At 40.3% G+C, this 16,639-nt stretch overlaps 2 protein-coding genes across 3 annotated transcripts; one reads left to right on the top strand and one right to left on the bottom strand.

Annotated features, from left to right (window-relative positions):
* Positions 1–368: 368 nt before the first annotated feature.
* fxr1 (FMR1 autosomal homolog 1) lies at positions 369–12,731 on the top strand. Of its 2 annotated transcripts, XM_022742193.1 has the most exons (18): positions 369–419; positions 3,180–3,232; positions 3,344–3,437; positions 3,539–3,610; positions 3,875–4,023; positions 4,278–4,371; positions 4,494–4,610; positions 5,378–5,548; positions 5,865–5,943; positions 6,299–6,408; positions 6,542–6,637; positions 8,159–8,384; positions 8,588–8,681; positions 8,847–8,965; positions 9,120–9,329; positions 9,618–9,695; positions 10,483–10,565; positions 10,791–12,731. In XM_022742193.1, the coding sequence occupies exons 1-18, from the start codon at positions 369–371 to the stop codon at positions 10,980–10,982; spliced, it is 2,088 nt and encodes a 695-aa protein (XP_022597914.1). In that variant the 3' UTR covers positions 10,983–12,731. The 2 variants fall into 2 exon arrangements, with proteins under 2 accessions (XP_022597914.1, XP_022597994.1); XM_022742273.1 differs by lacking the exon at positions 9,618–9,695.
* Positions 12,732–13,219: 488 nt separating this feature from the next.
* On the bottom strand, positions 13,220–15,592 carry dnajc19 (DnaJ heat shock protein family (Hsp40) member C19). Its single transcript, XM_022742077.1, has 6 exons — positions 15,489–15,592; positions 15,022–15,073; positions 14,360–14,433; positions 14,116–14,195; positions 13,783–13,853; positions 13,220–13,423 (listed from the first exon to the last, which is right to left on the bottom strand). The coding sequence occupies exons 1-6, from the start codon at positions 15,489–15,491 to the stop codon at positions 13,353–13,355; spliced, it is 351 nt and encodes a 116-aa protein (XP_022597798.1). The 5' UTR covers positions 15,492–15,592; the 3' UTR covers positions 13,220–13,352.
* Positions 15,593–16,639: the final 1,047 nt, after the last annotated feature.

Raw genomic sequence — 16,639 nt, 5'->3', positions numbered from 1 at the left:
GCTAATAATGCAAAATTAATAAATGGGAGATATAACCTCATAAACTTTAATTCCAGGCTTTTTGAGGATCCTACCCATGCTGGTGCCCTGGATCCTCAGCTCCATTACACCCCTGCTTTTTTGGCAGTCACCAAACTCTCCAGTAGATTGATGCTTATTTCCCCTAAAACATGGCAATAAATGACATCGAGAAGCTTATTGAGCTGCCAGCACGAGTAAACACACTCTAACTTTGATTTCTATGAGTTAAGCACATTTGTATTGTAACTGAATACCCCGGAGCAGCCTTAGTCACCTCTCACCTGTCTAGGCTTCTCGCTGATGCTTTAAGGAGCACCTGTCGTCCCAACATCCTTTGCGTGTCCAATATGGAAGAACTGGCGGTGGAGGTCCGTGGCTCCAACGGGGCTTATTACAAGGTAAATACCGGCTTATCAACCCAACATCAAACACGATAGCCCATCACACGATACAGTACATTAGCTGAAGTCTCATGGACTACAGCAACATGTTCCGACTTGGTCCGATACCTCTTAAGTGCCTGTTATTAGCTTCTACTAGCAATGCTAGCCAGCATTAGCCGGCTAAGCTAGCATCGCTCGCCAGTCTTCGCCTTGTGTCACTTTTTAGCGACCTTTCTTCACACCCAGAGTGGAATACACACGATCTTGTCTGCGATAACTGGAAAATATAACCGATTTAACCTGTTACTTATTTTGCTTTACGTTAGGTTGTAGCTACCCCGAGCTAAAAGTTAGCTAAGTTGCTAGTTGACGTCAAAAGATGTGGCTAAAGTGAAACTGTGAAACTGAAAATAACCGTATCATTAATTCGGATATTGGAGTTGTGTCGCTGTTATATAAGGTATTTAATCCATCAGAATTTGACCATGAAGCTATCTTGTTAAAGTATGTGGTATTAAAGAGGCACCATGGCCAGTTGTGACAGTGATTTCTTGTTGAACTGTACGTCTGTCTGTCTGTCGCTGTCTATTATTTGATACCTCATCATGCCCAAGCTATGTGTATGTGTGAGCCAGCTGTTCCTTGTCAATCCTGACCAGCTGGCATGTCAGGGGAGGGTCACTGATACCGCAGACTTAAAAGCTATTTCTAGACTTGCTGCCTAAAGTAATAGTCCCGTCTCCTTTTCCTCCCATCTTTCTCTTCCCTTCTCTCATCTCCTTCGCTGCACTCATTCCCTCGTTTCTTTCGTCCCGTCCTGGCCTCACCTCTCTGCCTCAGACTGAACCTCTCCTCCCTGCCTTTCTGTGTCAATTCAGCCCTCATGAGTCACTTTGTCCACTACCCTACTTGCCAGTTGCCAAGGCTGAAACTCTTTGAGTTGTAGGACTGTTATTTAGTGGTGCTTTTAAACGACAGTTTTCTTCGTATCAACAAGTGCGATTACAAGAACAAATTCAACACTGTTATTCTGTAGTTGAAGCACACAGCACTATAGCATAGTTAAATTTAAAAAAAAATAAAATAAAAAGGCTCAGGAATTTGTAGTTTTGAGCAAATATAACTCAAATAGGGGTACATTGTGAAGTTGGTAGGTATTCATTGTGTCACCTAATGTAATAATGTAACCTAATGTCATAATGTACTTATTTTCAGCTTTGGATAAGTACTCGGACTGTCTGTGGGTTTGAGATAAAAATCATTTACAGTGCCTGTGTTTGTGATTACGGGGAAGATGACACCCAGAGGCTGTGAGGCTCACTGGGGTGTTTTTAAATAGTTTTTGGACAACAATGGTTCTTGTTAGTAGGATACATTCATTGTTGGTTTTGTCTTTTTTATGGAATTTGTTGACAATAAATAAAATATAGAATATTGCAAGCTTTATCCTTTAACAATTTTACATAGCATGATTTTTTTGGCTCTAGAGTAGTTAGGAATTGAAAATTGCCCTATTTTCATGAATAGCACAAAGTTAATTGATAGTGTGTAAAAGACAGTAGACAAAAATTTACTCAGCTTCTGTTGTGCTGCATGCTTTGCCACTTAATAGCATATCCTTGAATTACAAATACCAGTAAAGTCACTTTTGGCATGTTACACATGGCCTGTACTAACACTGCACACCCACGTTACTCCTAAAAATTCCCTCGTCTCTCCACGGTGTCAAGCCATGCTTGTAGTTTTAGTTTATTTGTCGAGGCTTTCATTTATCTACCACTGACACTCACTCCACGTCTTTAATGAACTGAATGTGAGTGGAACTTTATTTATGCTGCTCAAGGCGTTTATAAATGACATCTATATTTTGGTTCCTCTGTCAATCAACAGAACTTTTTTTACCACGTGTTGGTAAATGTTGGCCCAAACCACTGTTAAGTATTAATGTACATTAAGAGACAAGATCTAATGACAGGCTGTATCAAAGCATTAGTGTGCACTTTACAATCCGGTGCTAAAACATGCTCTTGAGCTTGTATAAATTGATGCACTGTTCTTCCAGTTAACAAGTTTGGATATTCTCAAATTCGTGCTCATCAGTATGGAGTTTGAGGTTTTTTTCTTTCCTTATAAATAGTCCATTGATCAGTCATGTGGCATTACAGTTAGTCGTAGTCTAAGGTGATGTCTTCAGAAGTCTTGTTTTAATTATCCAACTGTTCAAAACACAAAGATATCACAATTTATGTTCACTTAAAACGGAGAAAAGCAGAACATCCTCACGAAAGAGAAGCTCCGTTGCTGATTATTTTTCTGTCATTCAGCTAATTGTTGCAGCTCTACAAAATCACATAACTCTCACCATCATACTCATTGTCTTAAATTTATCTGCACAAATGTCTATCAGCTAAAAGTAAATATGAGTTTTGTCTATAAGGAAACTCATGACAGCAAGATTGCCAGGAACATATGATGTGATGAATATAGCACGGCATACTAGAGAACAGTTGCGTGACATGTTTGAGATTTCAATGGACTCGCCTTGAAGCTCACGCTGCTCTGTACCTCGCAGCATGTGCAAATTATTGGGTGTAAATTATTTGTATGTCCTTCACAGAGATAAGAACTTTCTTCAAGAATTAAAGTCACCTCCTTATGTATTCTTTCTGTCCTGCGTAGTGGTTGTAACTTAAATAGGGTGCTCATTATTTCAGTCAGTCAGTTATCATGTTGGTATGTGCTTACCCCCTCTCTGTACCTCTGTCTGTCCTGCAGGGCTTTGTCAAAGATATCCACGATGACTCTCTCACCATTGCCTTTGAGAACAAGTGAGTTTTTCTTCCACCAGCAGTTATAAAACATGGCATGTTCAAAAGTTTTAAGACAAATGTAGGACTAATGTGTTTTAACAAGGTCGGAAATCACTGTCTTATTATCAGTTGGCAGCCAGAACGCCAGGTGCCCTTCAGTGATGTCAGGTTGCCACCGCCTGCTGACGCCAAGAAAGAGATTGGAGAGGGCGAGGAGGTGGAGGTGAGGAGGACACACATGTTGTCGTGTTTTTTTTTCTGTTTCGTCTTTTCCTTCGTTGTCCCTTAATGTCGGCATGTTACTCTGTCTTAACCTGCTGGCAGATCCTCTCCAGAGCCAATGAACAGGAGCCTTGTGGTTGGTGGCTGGCTAAAGTTCGCATGATGAAGGGAGATGTGAGTATTATTCTTTATAAAGAAACATGGCAATATTTACATGACAATGAATGCTAACAATTTTCTATTCTGACTGAAATTCTACTTTAGCAGTATTATCACGGTCGTTGAAACATACTAGTATTGTATCTACAATACTGTTTTTGTTAGATTAAAGAGCCAGTTGAAAACATGCTTTTCACTGTGAGATCAACATGTTAAAATACATTAACTTTGGCGTCTGTAGGTTTTTATTTTACACGCTGAACTTCTCTGTATTTTCAGTTCTATGTGATTGAGTACGCGGCCTGCGATGCCACCTACAATGAGATAGTGACCTTTGAGCGCCTGCGTCCAGTAAACCCCAACAAGGCCATCACCAAGAATTCCTTTCACAAGTGCTCTGTCCCTGTTCCTCAGGATCTACAAGAAGCGTATGTACAGCATGTTTACGCCAACAACAATATTGGTGGACACATCTTAAAGTTTAATACTTGTGCTCCTCACAATCAATGATACATAGCTTAAAACTAGTCTATTGCAGGACTTGCATATTATCTATACTTGTGAGAGCTTTGCAATTCTCCAACCCCAGTCCACTGTCAGCTGTATGTCAGATGTAGGGGTAAACACTGTGTTAAGTTAAGGATTGGACTGTTTAAAACATTGAACTGATCTTGTGTCATAGGTGCCAGAGTGAGAACGCCCATAAGGACTTCAAGAAAGCTGTGGGAGCCTGTCGCATCTCATACTGCCCCGAGACCAGCCAACTAGTGATTGTGGTAACTGTTTTGCTCTAATCCTCTGCTTTTTGTTCCCTTCTAGTTGTCATCAACAAAGGAGCAGCTCAGCATAACTTAATAATTCTTTCTTTTATTTCATGTTTGTGTGTGTGTGTGTTTAGTCCACCAATGAGTCAACAGTGAAGCGTGTGTCTTTGCTGAGTGACATGCACCTGCGCAGCATCAGGACCAAGCTGCTGCTAATGTCACGCAACCAGGAGGCTACAAAACACCTGGAGGTCAGTTGGTAACGAGAACATTTGGTGTAGTTACTGTGATGACCTGCCTATGGAGGTGGGACATTTGGTAATCTCAACTGAGTAAATTTAAAGTCAGTTGGTCATCAAGGTAATACGATGAGAAATTAGTAATCGTAAGGTCATATACAACATGAAGTTATCTAAAACAAGACTGAAGACACAAACAAGTTTCACAACTTTTTATAGAAGCATTTATATGTTGCTCAGAACTGGCCTGTGGCAGTCAAAAAATTTGGAGGAATATTTAAAAGATACTTTGTAACACTTTGCTTTAAGTCTCCATATTTAGCATCCATAAGACATATAAAAACATGGACGAACAATAAAGTGATGCCTGATATTCAGAAAATTTTACTAATTTTATCCTAATTAGGCTTCCTGTAACGTAGGGAGTTTAATGCTTAGACCTCAAATGAAAGAGGAAAAAGTGATGGCAGAGGAGTTGGTAGTAAAACATAGCCTGATGGTGGAATTGTCTTTGTTGTGACGTTTCTGACAGTTTTAACACTAACACTCCTGGAAATGAAAAGTTAAGTGTTAAGGAAGCAATGGAAGCAATTTCTATTAAGCGAGCTTCTGAAAAGATGAATAACAACATTTTCGACTCTTTTAACTATTTAGAGATAATTTTGGTCAGTTTTGGCTAAAAAATGAGGTTCCAGGATCATGAATTAATTAACTAAAAGATTTACTCTTTTAAAAGATTAATAACTACAAATCAAACTGTCTCTGCTGTGTTTTTTTAGAGCTCTAGGCAGCTGGTGTCATCCTTCCAGGAGGAGTTCATGGTAAGACCGGATCTGATGGGCCTGGCCATCGGCAGCCACGGCAGCAACATCCAACAAGCTCGGAAAGTTCCAGGTGTCACTGCCATTGAGCTGGATGAGGAGACTGGCACTTTCAGGATTTATGGAGAGGTAGGGGGACGTGTGCCCAAGTGTTGCTGGAAGCGTGAGTGTTTCAGTGATGAGAAGAAGGAATGAATGAGTATTTACAACAACAAATGTTGAGAGAAACGGTGAGGACATCCTTGAACTTGTATACATACTGAAACAAATCAGGTTGTACGTGGGAGAGTGTGTGTACATGTTGACAAATGTTTCTTTACGATTATGTAACTGTATTTGGACGTTAACCGTGGTAATTGTAACTGGAACATACAGATGTTTACTGACTATGCATTTGTGTTGGTTGAATGTATAATAGATAAAGTAACTCTGTGTTGTCTTTTAGACAGCAGAGGCAGTAAAGAAGGCCAGAAACTACCTGGAGTTTCTGGAGGATTCTGTCCAGGTGCCAAGGAACCTCGTTGGTATGTAGACACACACATTTCCTGTCTGAGATTGGAAATCCCCCAAACTGTTTACTCGCTGCAGTCACAGGGCAGCTGAAAATTAAATGCTCTGTGTATTGGCCATGATAACACTGGTACCACATTGATACATTGCAAGACAATCATTTGATATTAATGACTCTATCTGTGCAACTGTGTAAAATAACAGTAATAACAAAGTTCTCAAAATGCAGGAATCCTTCACGTACCATAGTTATTTACTCCATTTTAAAGTGCTCTAAGTTTGACTAGTTCATCAGCTTTTTCACTTGCAGCTGTGTTTCATTGTTACTAGTCCCCTTATCATCCTTGTCTCCTGCTGTCGTGTCCCCAGGCAAAGTGATCGGTAAGAATGGTAAGGTCATCCAGGAGATTGTGGACAAGTCTGGAGTTGTGAGGGTCAGGATAGAAGGAGACAATGACACCAAGCAGCCCCGACAGGAAGTAAGCCTGCTACTGCAACATGTTTACTGCAGCTGACTAAGCTGCTTGTAAAGAAGTGATGAGTGTCATCCTCTTTTTTCCTCCTGCTTCAGTCAGGCCCATACTAACATGTGTGTTGTGCTTTTGTGTTTTGTTGACACAGGGAATGGTCCCCTTCACCTTTGTCGGTACTAAGGAGAGCATTGGCAATGTTCAGGTTTTGCTGGAGTACCACATCTCTTACCTCAATGTAAGGACACCCGTGTGCGTGCGTGCGTGTGTGTGTGTGTGTGTGTGTGTGTGTGTGTGTGTGTGTTGAACTGGGTAAAACAGCTTGTTTGTGATGCATGTTTGTGTGTGTTTTTGCCAAATCTTTGCTTTTGATCGATGCCACAGCTTCAATTTACAGCCATTTCATGTAGCCTTTTATTGCCAATCCCTGCCAACCAGCGTTTCATTCATTTGGCAGCATGAAATGGTGCATGGAATGGACACATGTTGTAATAATCTGCATACATAAAGCTCAACTGACATTTACTTGGCTATCAGCATGTCTGCAGTGCTTCATAATCTTGGTTAAAGTCTAAACAGTAACACTGCTTTGATTTTGTGCTGTGCGGGTATTGAAAGTGATATCTCATAGAAAAAAATGTAAGGTTAATCAGTAATAATAGATATGATTTAATATGAATAATAAACGCATTCGGATAACTCATACCAAATGCAAAAATATTCACTATATGCTTATATGCAGTAAATAAAAGGATTATTATACTTATATACTTCATAGCAGAGACAGCTGCTTTACCTGAAAGAAAGATAACTTCTGCTACACTTGTATCACATAACGTACTTAACCAGGTCGAGGAAAATCAGAAGCCATATATTTTATGGGTAGCTATCATCTAGTCACTACATTAAACTGTCAGACTCAGCTCTCTGGATGACAGTGATTGATTGGTCACAATGTAGGTTTTGTTCTAAATGAATCAAAGCAACATTTCGCAGTGTCAGAAAAACAACAAATCCTTTTGAGTATATTCAGCTCAATCAGTCACAGTCATAGTGAGGACAAATCCCACTGCACAAGAAGAGAAGTGCAAGCAGCGCATGGAGCTGCAGCTTGAAATTTGATCAAAAATACTGAAGTTTTCAGTATTGACCAAATCAACACATATTTTATTACTAACTCTGGTGAAGTAAGTCTAGTAAATTAACTTGCGGAAATACCTGATTATTGTTTTAGTATTCTTCTTCTTTTTTTTTATTGTGAGTGCCATTCGAATTTGTCAAGCTTGTGCTAATCTTTATAGATGATCACTTCGCTGCTCTGTGGTGTGTATTTTGCTGTGTATACATTTTGCACTGTGTATGTATGTATGTCTGTGTTTGTCCTGTGCTGTCTGCATGTTCTGTGCTGTGTTTGGTGCTTTGTGTGTGTGTGTGTGTTTTGCACTGTGTGTAGGACATGGTGGAGCTTCTTGCGGAGGGCCAGCAGCTAGAGGAAGAGCTGAGGCAGATTGTGGATTATACACAGGGAACCAGCCTAGCAAGATTCAGAATAAGCAGCAGAAGGCACACTGGATGTGATGTAGATGTGTGTATGATGATTATGCATGTGTATCCAGTGATGACCCTTAAAAAAAGAAAACATTTCTCAGAGATTTGCTTGATTTTCTCAAATACGAAAATGTGTAATCACCTTTTTCCTTTTGTCTGATTTTCTTTCTCTTCATTCTTACCATTTCCCCTGTTTATTTTTCCCTTGTAGGAGGTTGAGCAACTTCGTCTGGAGCGGATGCAGATCGACGAACAGTTACGTCAGATCACCCAGGGTCACCGACCAGCTGACAGGGAGAGAGGAGAGAGGGGCGAGAGAGGAGGAGGGTATAATACAGACAGCAGTGCCAATGCCTCCTCATCCTCCTTACATGCCACTCGCTCGTACAACAGTCGCGGCCGTGGGCGCAGAGGACACAGCTACAGCACTGGATATGGTAGGCACCTTTAAAATATTATAAAATCAACTTAGATGCTGCCAGATATTGTGTTAAAATAGTCTGTGCAGGAATGAAGCACCGGTGCAAGAAATTAGAAGGAAAATAGTGCGGGAGTCTGCACGAAAAAGAAAGATCCAACAGTGTCCCCAAATCTGTCCTAACTTTTCTTTATGGCTATCTCTCTGTCTTCTTGATTTCAGGCACCAACTCAGAGCAGTCTAACGCCTCTGAGACTGATTCAGAGCGTAAGGATGAACTCAGTGACTGGTCCCTGGCTGGAGAGGACCAGGACAGGTAATTTTTTTTTTTTTTTTTAACAATTGTTCAACTGCCATTAATGGAAGTTGTGTTATCTTGTGTTATGTAGCATTCAATTTGGCAGTGGATGTTTTTTACTATGTATTCCGTTTTCTTTTATTTCAAATGTTTAGTGTGAGATTTTGAATGATTGACTTGCAGGGAGAGGGAGAGAGGCTCTAGGCCACAGAGAGATGGTCGCAGGAGGCCAGGACCCGGCAGAGGCCGCGGAGGGCCTGGAGGAAGGGGAAGAGGAGGAAGAGGATACAGCAATAGTTCTGGTAAAATTCACAATTAGAGGACATAACAGTATAAAAGACAACTTCAAATCAAATATAGAGAAACAAAGACACACCTTTCTCTTGTAAACAATAGGTTTTATTCAGACATACATATGACTGTAACCTGTATGTGAATTTGACCCTGACTCTGCAGCGGGGCCTCAGGACCACGAGGATAACCATGCCTATGCAGTCTTGGAGACAAACACGGAGACAGACCAGACAGCCGACACTGATGCTAGCGAGTCCAACTTGCCTGCAAACCGCCGCAGAAGGTCTCGGCGACGCAGAACAGATGAGGACGCCACACTGATGGATGGCATGAGCGAGTCTGACAACGCCTCAATGAGTGAAAATGGAATAGGTATGGACATCACATGGTTTGGGAAGATCACAATCTTCTTCATACATACACCCGCAGTACAGTAGTGAAAAGCAGCACTGCAGAAGAATGTCTTAGTTGGAAAGTCGTACTCTTTTGTCCAGTGATGCTCTAAATGTTTTCTTTAAATCTAACTGCTGTTAGCTGTCACAGCTGTCCACAATGTGCAGCAGTGCATCATGTCCCATATTAAATGTGATAGAAGCCAGTGCAGTTTAAAGGCAATGTAAGCCCCAAATCACTCTCTTTGTGATGACCCAACACCCCTAGATGACTCGGAAGCTAAACCTCAGCGTCGTAACCGTAGTCGACGTCGCCGCATCCGCCTGCCTGAGGAGAGGCAGCCAGGTAACCATGGCGACTTACAGTGTGCCCTCCCCCGGTCATTGCTCTGAATGGCTTATCTAAAAAGTTGTGCACCAGGCCTTGTGTTTGTTTGTGTGCCTCCAACATACTAAACAACAACTTTCAAATCTACTGAATTATCTGGTAACTGAGTGTTGTTTGTCCTCGTTGGCTTATGCTAAAGGATTAAATCTGGCTGGTGGACTGATTGGCTTATAATGACATATGCAGTTATGGGGATTGTCATTTTAATACTGCAAAACAGCATTTTCTAACAAAGTTAGCTGTATTAGTGCACACACATGCGTCTTCCCTGTTTCTTGTTATTTCATAGGCACTGTAATTTACTAATATTTTGGACACAACTTGTTTTTAACTTGTCATTTACACCAGTGTCAGTCCTGTCTTGTATGGTGTGTCACAGTAAACGTAATGTTTGTGGAGTCAAAATTAGTGAAAAGCTCTTCAAACCGTCAAGACAGGGTTCGCTTTGTGTCACCCAAATTCTCACCTAATTTATGTAACTTTCTGAAAACTGACAACCATGCTTGCTTGTCACAGTGATTGGTCAGGTGTGCACAGGTGTGAAAATTCCTCACATTGCAACTGCCACCATTGTGTTCTACTAATCTACAGGGATTGCAAGATGTGCAGTCGAAATCGAGAAGTTCTGAACAACTGGGACAGATTTGCTCAGAGTTCCACAGCACTGATGGGACAAGAAGCATTGTGGCTTCTGTCTCCTTATTATACCGATGGTTTTCTCTTCTCTGTTGTCTTGTCTTTATAGTGACTGTGGCTGATTACATATCCAGGGCCGAATCTCAGAGCAGGCAGATGACCACCAACGAACCCAAGAAGAACATGGATGTGGTTAGTACTTAAATGTCATGTGATAATAAATTCAGTTAACCTTTGTAAAAGTTCTTTACGTCTGTCTGCCTGACCATTACTAAACTTTATTACTTAAGCTAACTTTTTTTTTTTACGTCTGAATGTAAATGCTGCTTCATGTTTTTTTTTTCTTGGCTTCTTTGTGGTAACTTTGTTTGAATACATTAGAAGTGCATTACTTGTTCATCTCACATTCCTCTTCAGGGTCAGGTGGAAGCCATCGCTGAGCACAGCCCGCAACCTGCCCCGGCAACCACCAATGGTTCCAACAACAATGCCGCCGACAGTGAGGGCAGCGATGCCGCCGGAGCTCCCAGGTCTTCCACCGAGAGGCCTGCCAAAGTCTCCTACAAGGAGGACTCAAACCCGCAGACTGTTGTTAATGGACTTTCCTAGTCAGACCCCAGCAAACGAAATGGTTTCAAATATTTGAACTTCTTTGGCTGCACTTAATTGAATCTCACTGTCTCTTGAGCAGCCTTAAAAGTGAAACATTTAAATACAACAAGCACTGTTCTTTTTTTACTTTTACAAATATTTGAAACCTGTTTCTCTGCGCAAGTTTTAGAAGTCTGAACCTAACTCCCCCACCTCCCCACCCACCACCACCACCTTTTACATGTTCTGTCCAACTATCCATTTTATTACAGTTTTTTTAACAATAGTTCTTCCTGTATGAGCTTGCCAAAGATAGTCAAACACACACAGACTTACAGACATCTCTACTTAGCTGTACTTTTCAGTCCACTCTTCATTGAGAGCTCAGGGAGAGGTTGGACTGAATGCAGTATTTATAAAACGCAGACAGGGATTCCACTCAAACTCATACTGTGGTATGAATGCAGCAGTTCTTTTTTTACTGGTATAAATAATATCATAGCAGGGTTTTAGAATAAAAAAAGGTCTGCCTTTTACCAGGTGGACTCAGAAAGATGCTTCCACAACCTTTAATCAGGATGTTTTGTGCATCTGAAGTAGTTTGTAACTTAAATGTTCTGCATGAGCAATACCACAGTGCAGATACGTTTGTTGGAAAACCCCAAGTATGTTTGACATACATGTGATCAGCTGTTGTGCCTTGAGAGTAGATTCAACATGTTGTTGCCTGGCTCTGCACACCATCTGAAATCCTTCCACTTTTTTCTGTGTTACTTGGTTGCCTCTCACCTGCCAACAGTCGAAACAGATGAGCTGCCTCCTTTTGGCACCGTAGGCAGGTGCAGGCTAACACCGAAAGACCCTGAGAGGATTTCAGAGGCATATCTTTTTAAAATCAGGTGTGTCTATTCTTAATGTTTGTGGGGTAAATGAGTCAAGTTATTCTTTATATATATCTGTTGAGGAGTTTGACATTAGCTGCTTTGTTTTTCAATATGCAACCACTTCGGTCATAGAAGAAATGTTATTACGGAGTGTCTGGAAAAGAAACAAACAATAGAAGAGTCTTTGCACTGAAACGTAACCTTTTTTTTGTTGAAAAAGTTGATTGTAGTTGAGTCTGGAAACTGGCCTGTTACTGTTTAGTGCTGGACAGAGATGTAGCCATCAGTGCTGGGTTTCCTGGAAACATCTCATTGCTAAACTTCAGGTAGTTTCATTGAATATGACAAGGAGGTTACTGATGCTGGTTCTTCTCAGAAATCACATTAAATCATCAGAGACTTTAAGGACATTTGCTGTATCTTTGAGCTTAATTTCCCATTTTACATGCACACCATTGTAGTAATCCTGCTGAAGAAGTAAGAACCAGACTAACTTGGTGTTGAGATGTTTCTGGAAAACCGGGCCCAGATGATGACAATGTCATTTTCATGGTTCTTCCACAGTCTGGCTGGCTGGAAACTGGTCATGACTGTTTCATTAAGGAAGGAGATTTATTTGGTTTATTTATTTAAAAAATGTACAGTATTTAAAAAAACACAAAAAAAACAAGAGAAGCTCTTCTTTTTCTTGACACTAAACAATGCGTTACCTAGGGGTTACTTTGAAAACAGTTGACAATTTGGACTACTGAGAGTTGTGACATCCAGTATGTTTTTTTTTGTTTTTTTTTAAAGGATCGTTCTGGTTGGTTGATGTGCAATATGTTTTGTATGCAGGTAGTTCTTAAATAAACTTGATCTTCTGTGTAGATCTAAAACCCAACTGTGTCTGGCTCTCACGAAGGGTTAGGGTTAGTTTTACAGTCTACCTACCAATTTATGTCTACCTATCAAATAGATACATTCACCAAGCTAGAAATTGACAAATATAAAGATTAGCAGTACTTCTATATCATGTCTAATTTTGAAATGTTTAACAAACAATAAGCCCATATGTACACCAGAAGAATTTTTGTTCACTGTAACTTCTCCTGTCAATACTGGTCACAAAGAAATCAGTGTCAATGTCAGTGATCCAGGACAAAAATCTACAGCAGTCCTTTTCAGTCAAATCAAGTGGGTATCCTTCGAAACTGTAGTGTTTAGTATAAAATTCAATATACTGTGTACATGTGGGAATATGAGATTTGTTTTAGGCTTGAAAAATGTAAACCTATTACTTTGGGTTCCTGTCAAGTGGAAAACCCTCTCAGACCTAACATTTGCAAAGTAAAATTAAAACATAGGATAATAACGAGGGAGAGCTCCATCAACAATTTGTACAGCGTGATTTTATTTGACAATAATCAGTTAGAAAAGTCTGGTAATCTCTCAAGCCAGTCAGTTCAAACAGCACGAGTGAGACCAGTGTGAAATCACATTTATGTCACCAGCAACTCCAGGACTATTTCTTTGTCTGGCCATCCATCATATCCTTTGCTTCATTTATCTTTGCTGCTAGGTAGGGAGATCCACCTGTGTGAGAGAGAGAGAGAGAGAGAGAGACGGAGACAGATAGACACTTAATGTCCATGTTACATTTTGTTAAATTTTACTCTAAAACGAAGGTGCAGTCAAGCTAGATATAGTGTTTATGCCAACGCACCTTGATTCACTGCCCCTTAAAAACTGATTGTAAGACCTTTTAATGTCTGCAACTTGCTGCACTGCTGGGCACCCAAATATAATAATTTGAGTAACAAATAATCTCTAGAAAGTGAAACTCGTAGCAAAGCAGACAAGGGCAGTTTGTCTGTTGAATACCTCCTTTTAGCCTCCAGCTAATACCAGAAATCTGTAAGAACCAATGGGAAACCTTTAAAGCTGCCACTCACCTCTGTCTGGATGGTTCAGGATCATCAGTTTTCTATGGGCTTCTCTGATCTTATTCCTGTTGGCTGTGGGACTGAAAAACAGTGGTACATCCATGAATTATTACTGTTAATAAACAGTAGGAACAGCAATGGTTGTGAAGTTAGTTTGCTGCTGTAGTGGAGAATACAGTGACAAACAACAACCAGACAAGCTAATGTGCAGGACGGAAACTAACCCATTAATATACTGTATACTATATACTATTATCATAGCTGTACAGTGACATAACTGGTGGACTTAACTGTGCTGGGTGGTCCAAAGAGCTACTGGTGTGGGAGAGAGTGTCCACATACCTGACACCTAAAACTAGGGCAGCTTCTCTCTTGGTCATCTTTGGTTCAAATCCACCTCTGTAGTACCCTCCTCCAAAAGCCTGCAACAACATATAGAGTTACCAGCTCACCATGATGGGTCTGCTGACGGATCCTTACTCGCAAAACTACTCATTAAAAGTAAAGTGAGAGATCAAGAGTTATCTAGCACATATCATACTAACATTTGGAGATATTCTTATTGTGTGCTTGTTTCTCTTCTTACTGTCTTGGGGAAGCTCTGGAGGGCCTGTTTCACCTGAGGCTCCATCTGCTTCATTGCCTGCATGGCATAGCGACCTGGAAGACAAAGAACTCTTATTTTAAGGCTGATGCTAACTTCATGGTTATTATAATCAAAATTAATCTAGTGTAAGGAAACCATTATTCTGAAAGGTGAGTTGTACTAAAAGACTTTTACTAAAGGTTTTTCACTATAGTGATAACTGTAAAACTGATGACACCTGTTTCACATGCTGTATGTGATGTCTTTTACATTTCAAGCTGGAGTTTTGTTACCCATGGCAAAATGATTTTTTAATACTCTATTTGAGAAACAGAACAATAGAGGCCACACTTACAGTGGGGTCCAATATAGTAGTATTTTGAATTGCTATTCTCATTTGGACTTCAGACTTGACTTGGGACAGTATTAAGACATGAGACTCATTGACAACAAGTCTGAAAAGCTCAAGCTCACAGTTTAACTTTTTTTAAAACCTTTTTTCTTTTGCTCTGCCAGGGCAGAGTTTGTGCTCATGTTTAACTGTACTGTCTTATGTTTCTGTTTTTTGTAGTCAATCCTCACTGATAGAAATGGAGTGGGTAAAATAATAGAAACACTTGTACAGACAGATACCTTTTCTGCGTTAGCTTCGAGTTACCCACCTGCAAATCCGGCTGCTGCCAAAGCCAGTCCCACTGCCACCATGGAACTGGCCTGCAGAGAGAGAGAGGAAAGAGGAGAGTATAATAAAACCATTGAGAGGATTCACAGAAAACCACCAGCAACGACTAACAAACTGTACTACAGTTGCAATGTAAACAAATGGCACATGATCAAACTGTGGCATAACATATTGCAAAGACCAACTTAAGCAATTGCTCAGTAACTTTAGCTACATTTATTTCTAACCACTATTTACCATGTTGACGTTGGTTAACAGGCTAATTAAAGCGGTACAACAAGCGTTAATTCGGTTTTTGTTACGTCGTGCTGGATCATGCACATTTGAGTAAAGCTAACGTTAGCTTAGCAATTTAGAATGAACGTTATCCGACGTTCAGGCAGACTCCTGGACATGCGACCATTTTCACATTGTCCTTCAAGTTAGTAAATAACAAGTCCGACCTACCATGTCTGAGTGTTATGTTCTGTGTCCGGTAAAGATTAGGATCATAACTTTTGACCTCTCATGTTCTCGCTGTCGCTCGGGCGTTCATGTGTTTATGCCGGAAATGGCGGATAAGTGTCGTAAAACAGTGTTGCCAGATTTGACTGATAAAAAGTTGTCATATCAGAGCAGCATAAAACCCACTCAAAATCAGTGTAATTAAATATTTTTTTCTACAAAAAGTCGTTTGACTAATTTACATAAAATTTTCACTTATGTGTAGAGATAAACCGTAACAAGAACCAGATCAAATTGTTACCATAAACTCAGTAAGTTATGTTGTGGGCTACAACTTAAGCCATGACTTTTTTATTTTCAAACCTAAATTTGTTTACATTTTAGAAAATTAAATTCGCCGAATTGACTATTCACAGTTCCTCTTTTGCTTTGTATCATTTCAAATATCATCAACTACCAAGTGATTATTTTGATACTGGAGAAAATTTAAAAACGCAATGATTCTCAGGCAAGTTCTGGAGCTTGTCTTTTTTCTATGATTTCTATGCGGGTTTGTGAACGTGTATTTATAATGGACATAAGGTAATAATATCCTCACAAAGTGCAACTCACACTGAATCTAAAAATATGTGTATCATACATGTGTGGTCAGAATTAATTGAGTTATAACAGATTTTTTATTTTTTACACAAATTGCTGCAATAAGTGAATATGGGTTCTGAAGCAGCCTACCTGAATTGCCTCCATGAGCTGTGCATCACTTCCACGGGTGCTGCAACTGTTGTGTGATAAATGATTTCAACAACTAGCTTACTTCCTGTTGTTTTGAGAACACCTGTATGCACCTGTCCATTTCACCTTACACAGCATCCTTGTTCCATGCCCCGCCCTTGTGCCTAAATTTAGTTCTCCTCCCTCTTAAACAACAAGCCCCGCCTACAGGCCCACCGGCTCCCCCCACTCCACCAGCCTGGCGGCTCCCTGAGCAGGCTAATCGTGTATGCTCGTTCTCATTATGCTAATATGCTAATCCTGGTCGGATTTTGGCATGAAGTTTTTGGCGGTATGTTCAATTTAACCTTGTTGTGGTTAACCTACTGTTAATTCCTTTGTTTCAAAAGTGCTGACTTCAAAAGTAGCTACCTGAAGTAGTT

The sequence above is a fragment of the Seriola dumerili genome, unplaced genomic scaffold (assembly GCF_002260705.1).
Source record: "Seriola dumerili isolate Sdu_G_001 unplaced genomic scaffold, Sdu_1.0 BDQW01000002.1, whole genome shotgun sequence".
Lineage (NCBI taxonomy): Eukaryota > Metazoa > Chordata > Actinopteri > Carangiformes > Carangidae > Seriola > Seriola dumerili.
The sequence above is the reverse complement of the archived record's forward strand: the minus strand, read 5'-3'. Positions and strand labels throughout refer to the sequence as shown.

Bases quoted from the DNA above. Each gene is read 5' to 3' on its own strand.
- fxr1 (XM_022742193.1), top strand. From the start codon at position 369: ATGGAAGAACTGGCGGTGGAGGTCCGTGGCTCCAACGGGGCTTATTAC. The intron at 4,372-4,493 runs GTAACTGTTTTG...GTGTGTGTTTAG, and splicing joins CCAGCCAACTAGTGATTGTG to TCCACCAATGAGTCAACAGT. The intron at 9,696-10,482 runs GTAACCATGGCG...TTGTCTTTATAG, and splicing joins GCCTGAGGAGAGGCAGCCAG to TGACTGTGGCTGATTACATA.
- dnajc19 (XM_022742077.1), bottom strand. The intron at 14,196-14,359 runs GTAAGAAGAGAA...ATGTTGTTGCAG, and splicing joins TCCAGAGCTTCCCCAAGACA to GCTTTTGGAGGAGGGTACTA. The intron at 13,854-14,115 runs GTATGTGGACAC...ACTGTTTTTCAG, and splicing joins GCCCTAGTTTTAGGTGTCAG to TCCCACAGCCAACAGGAATA.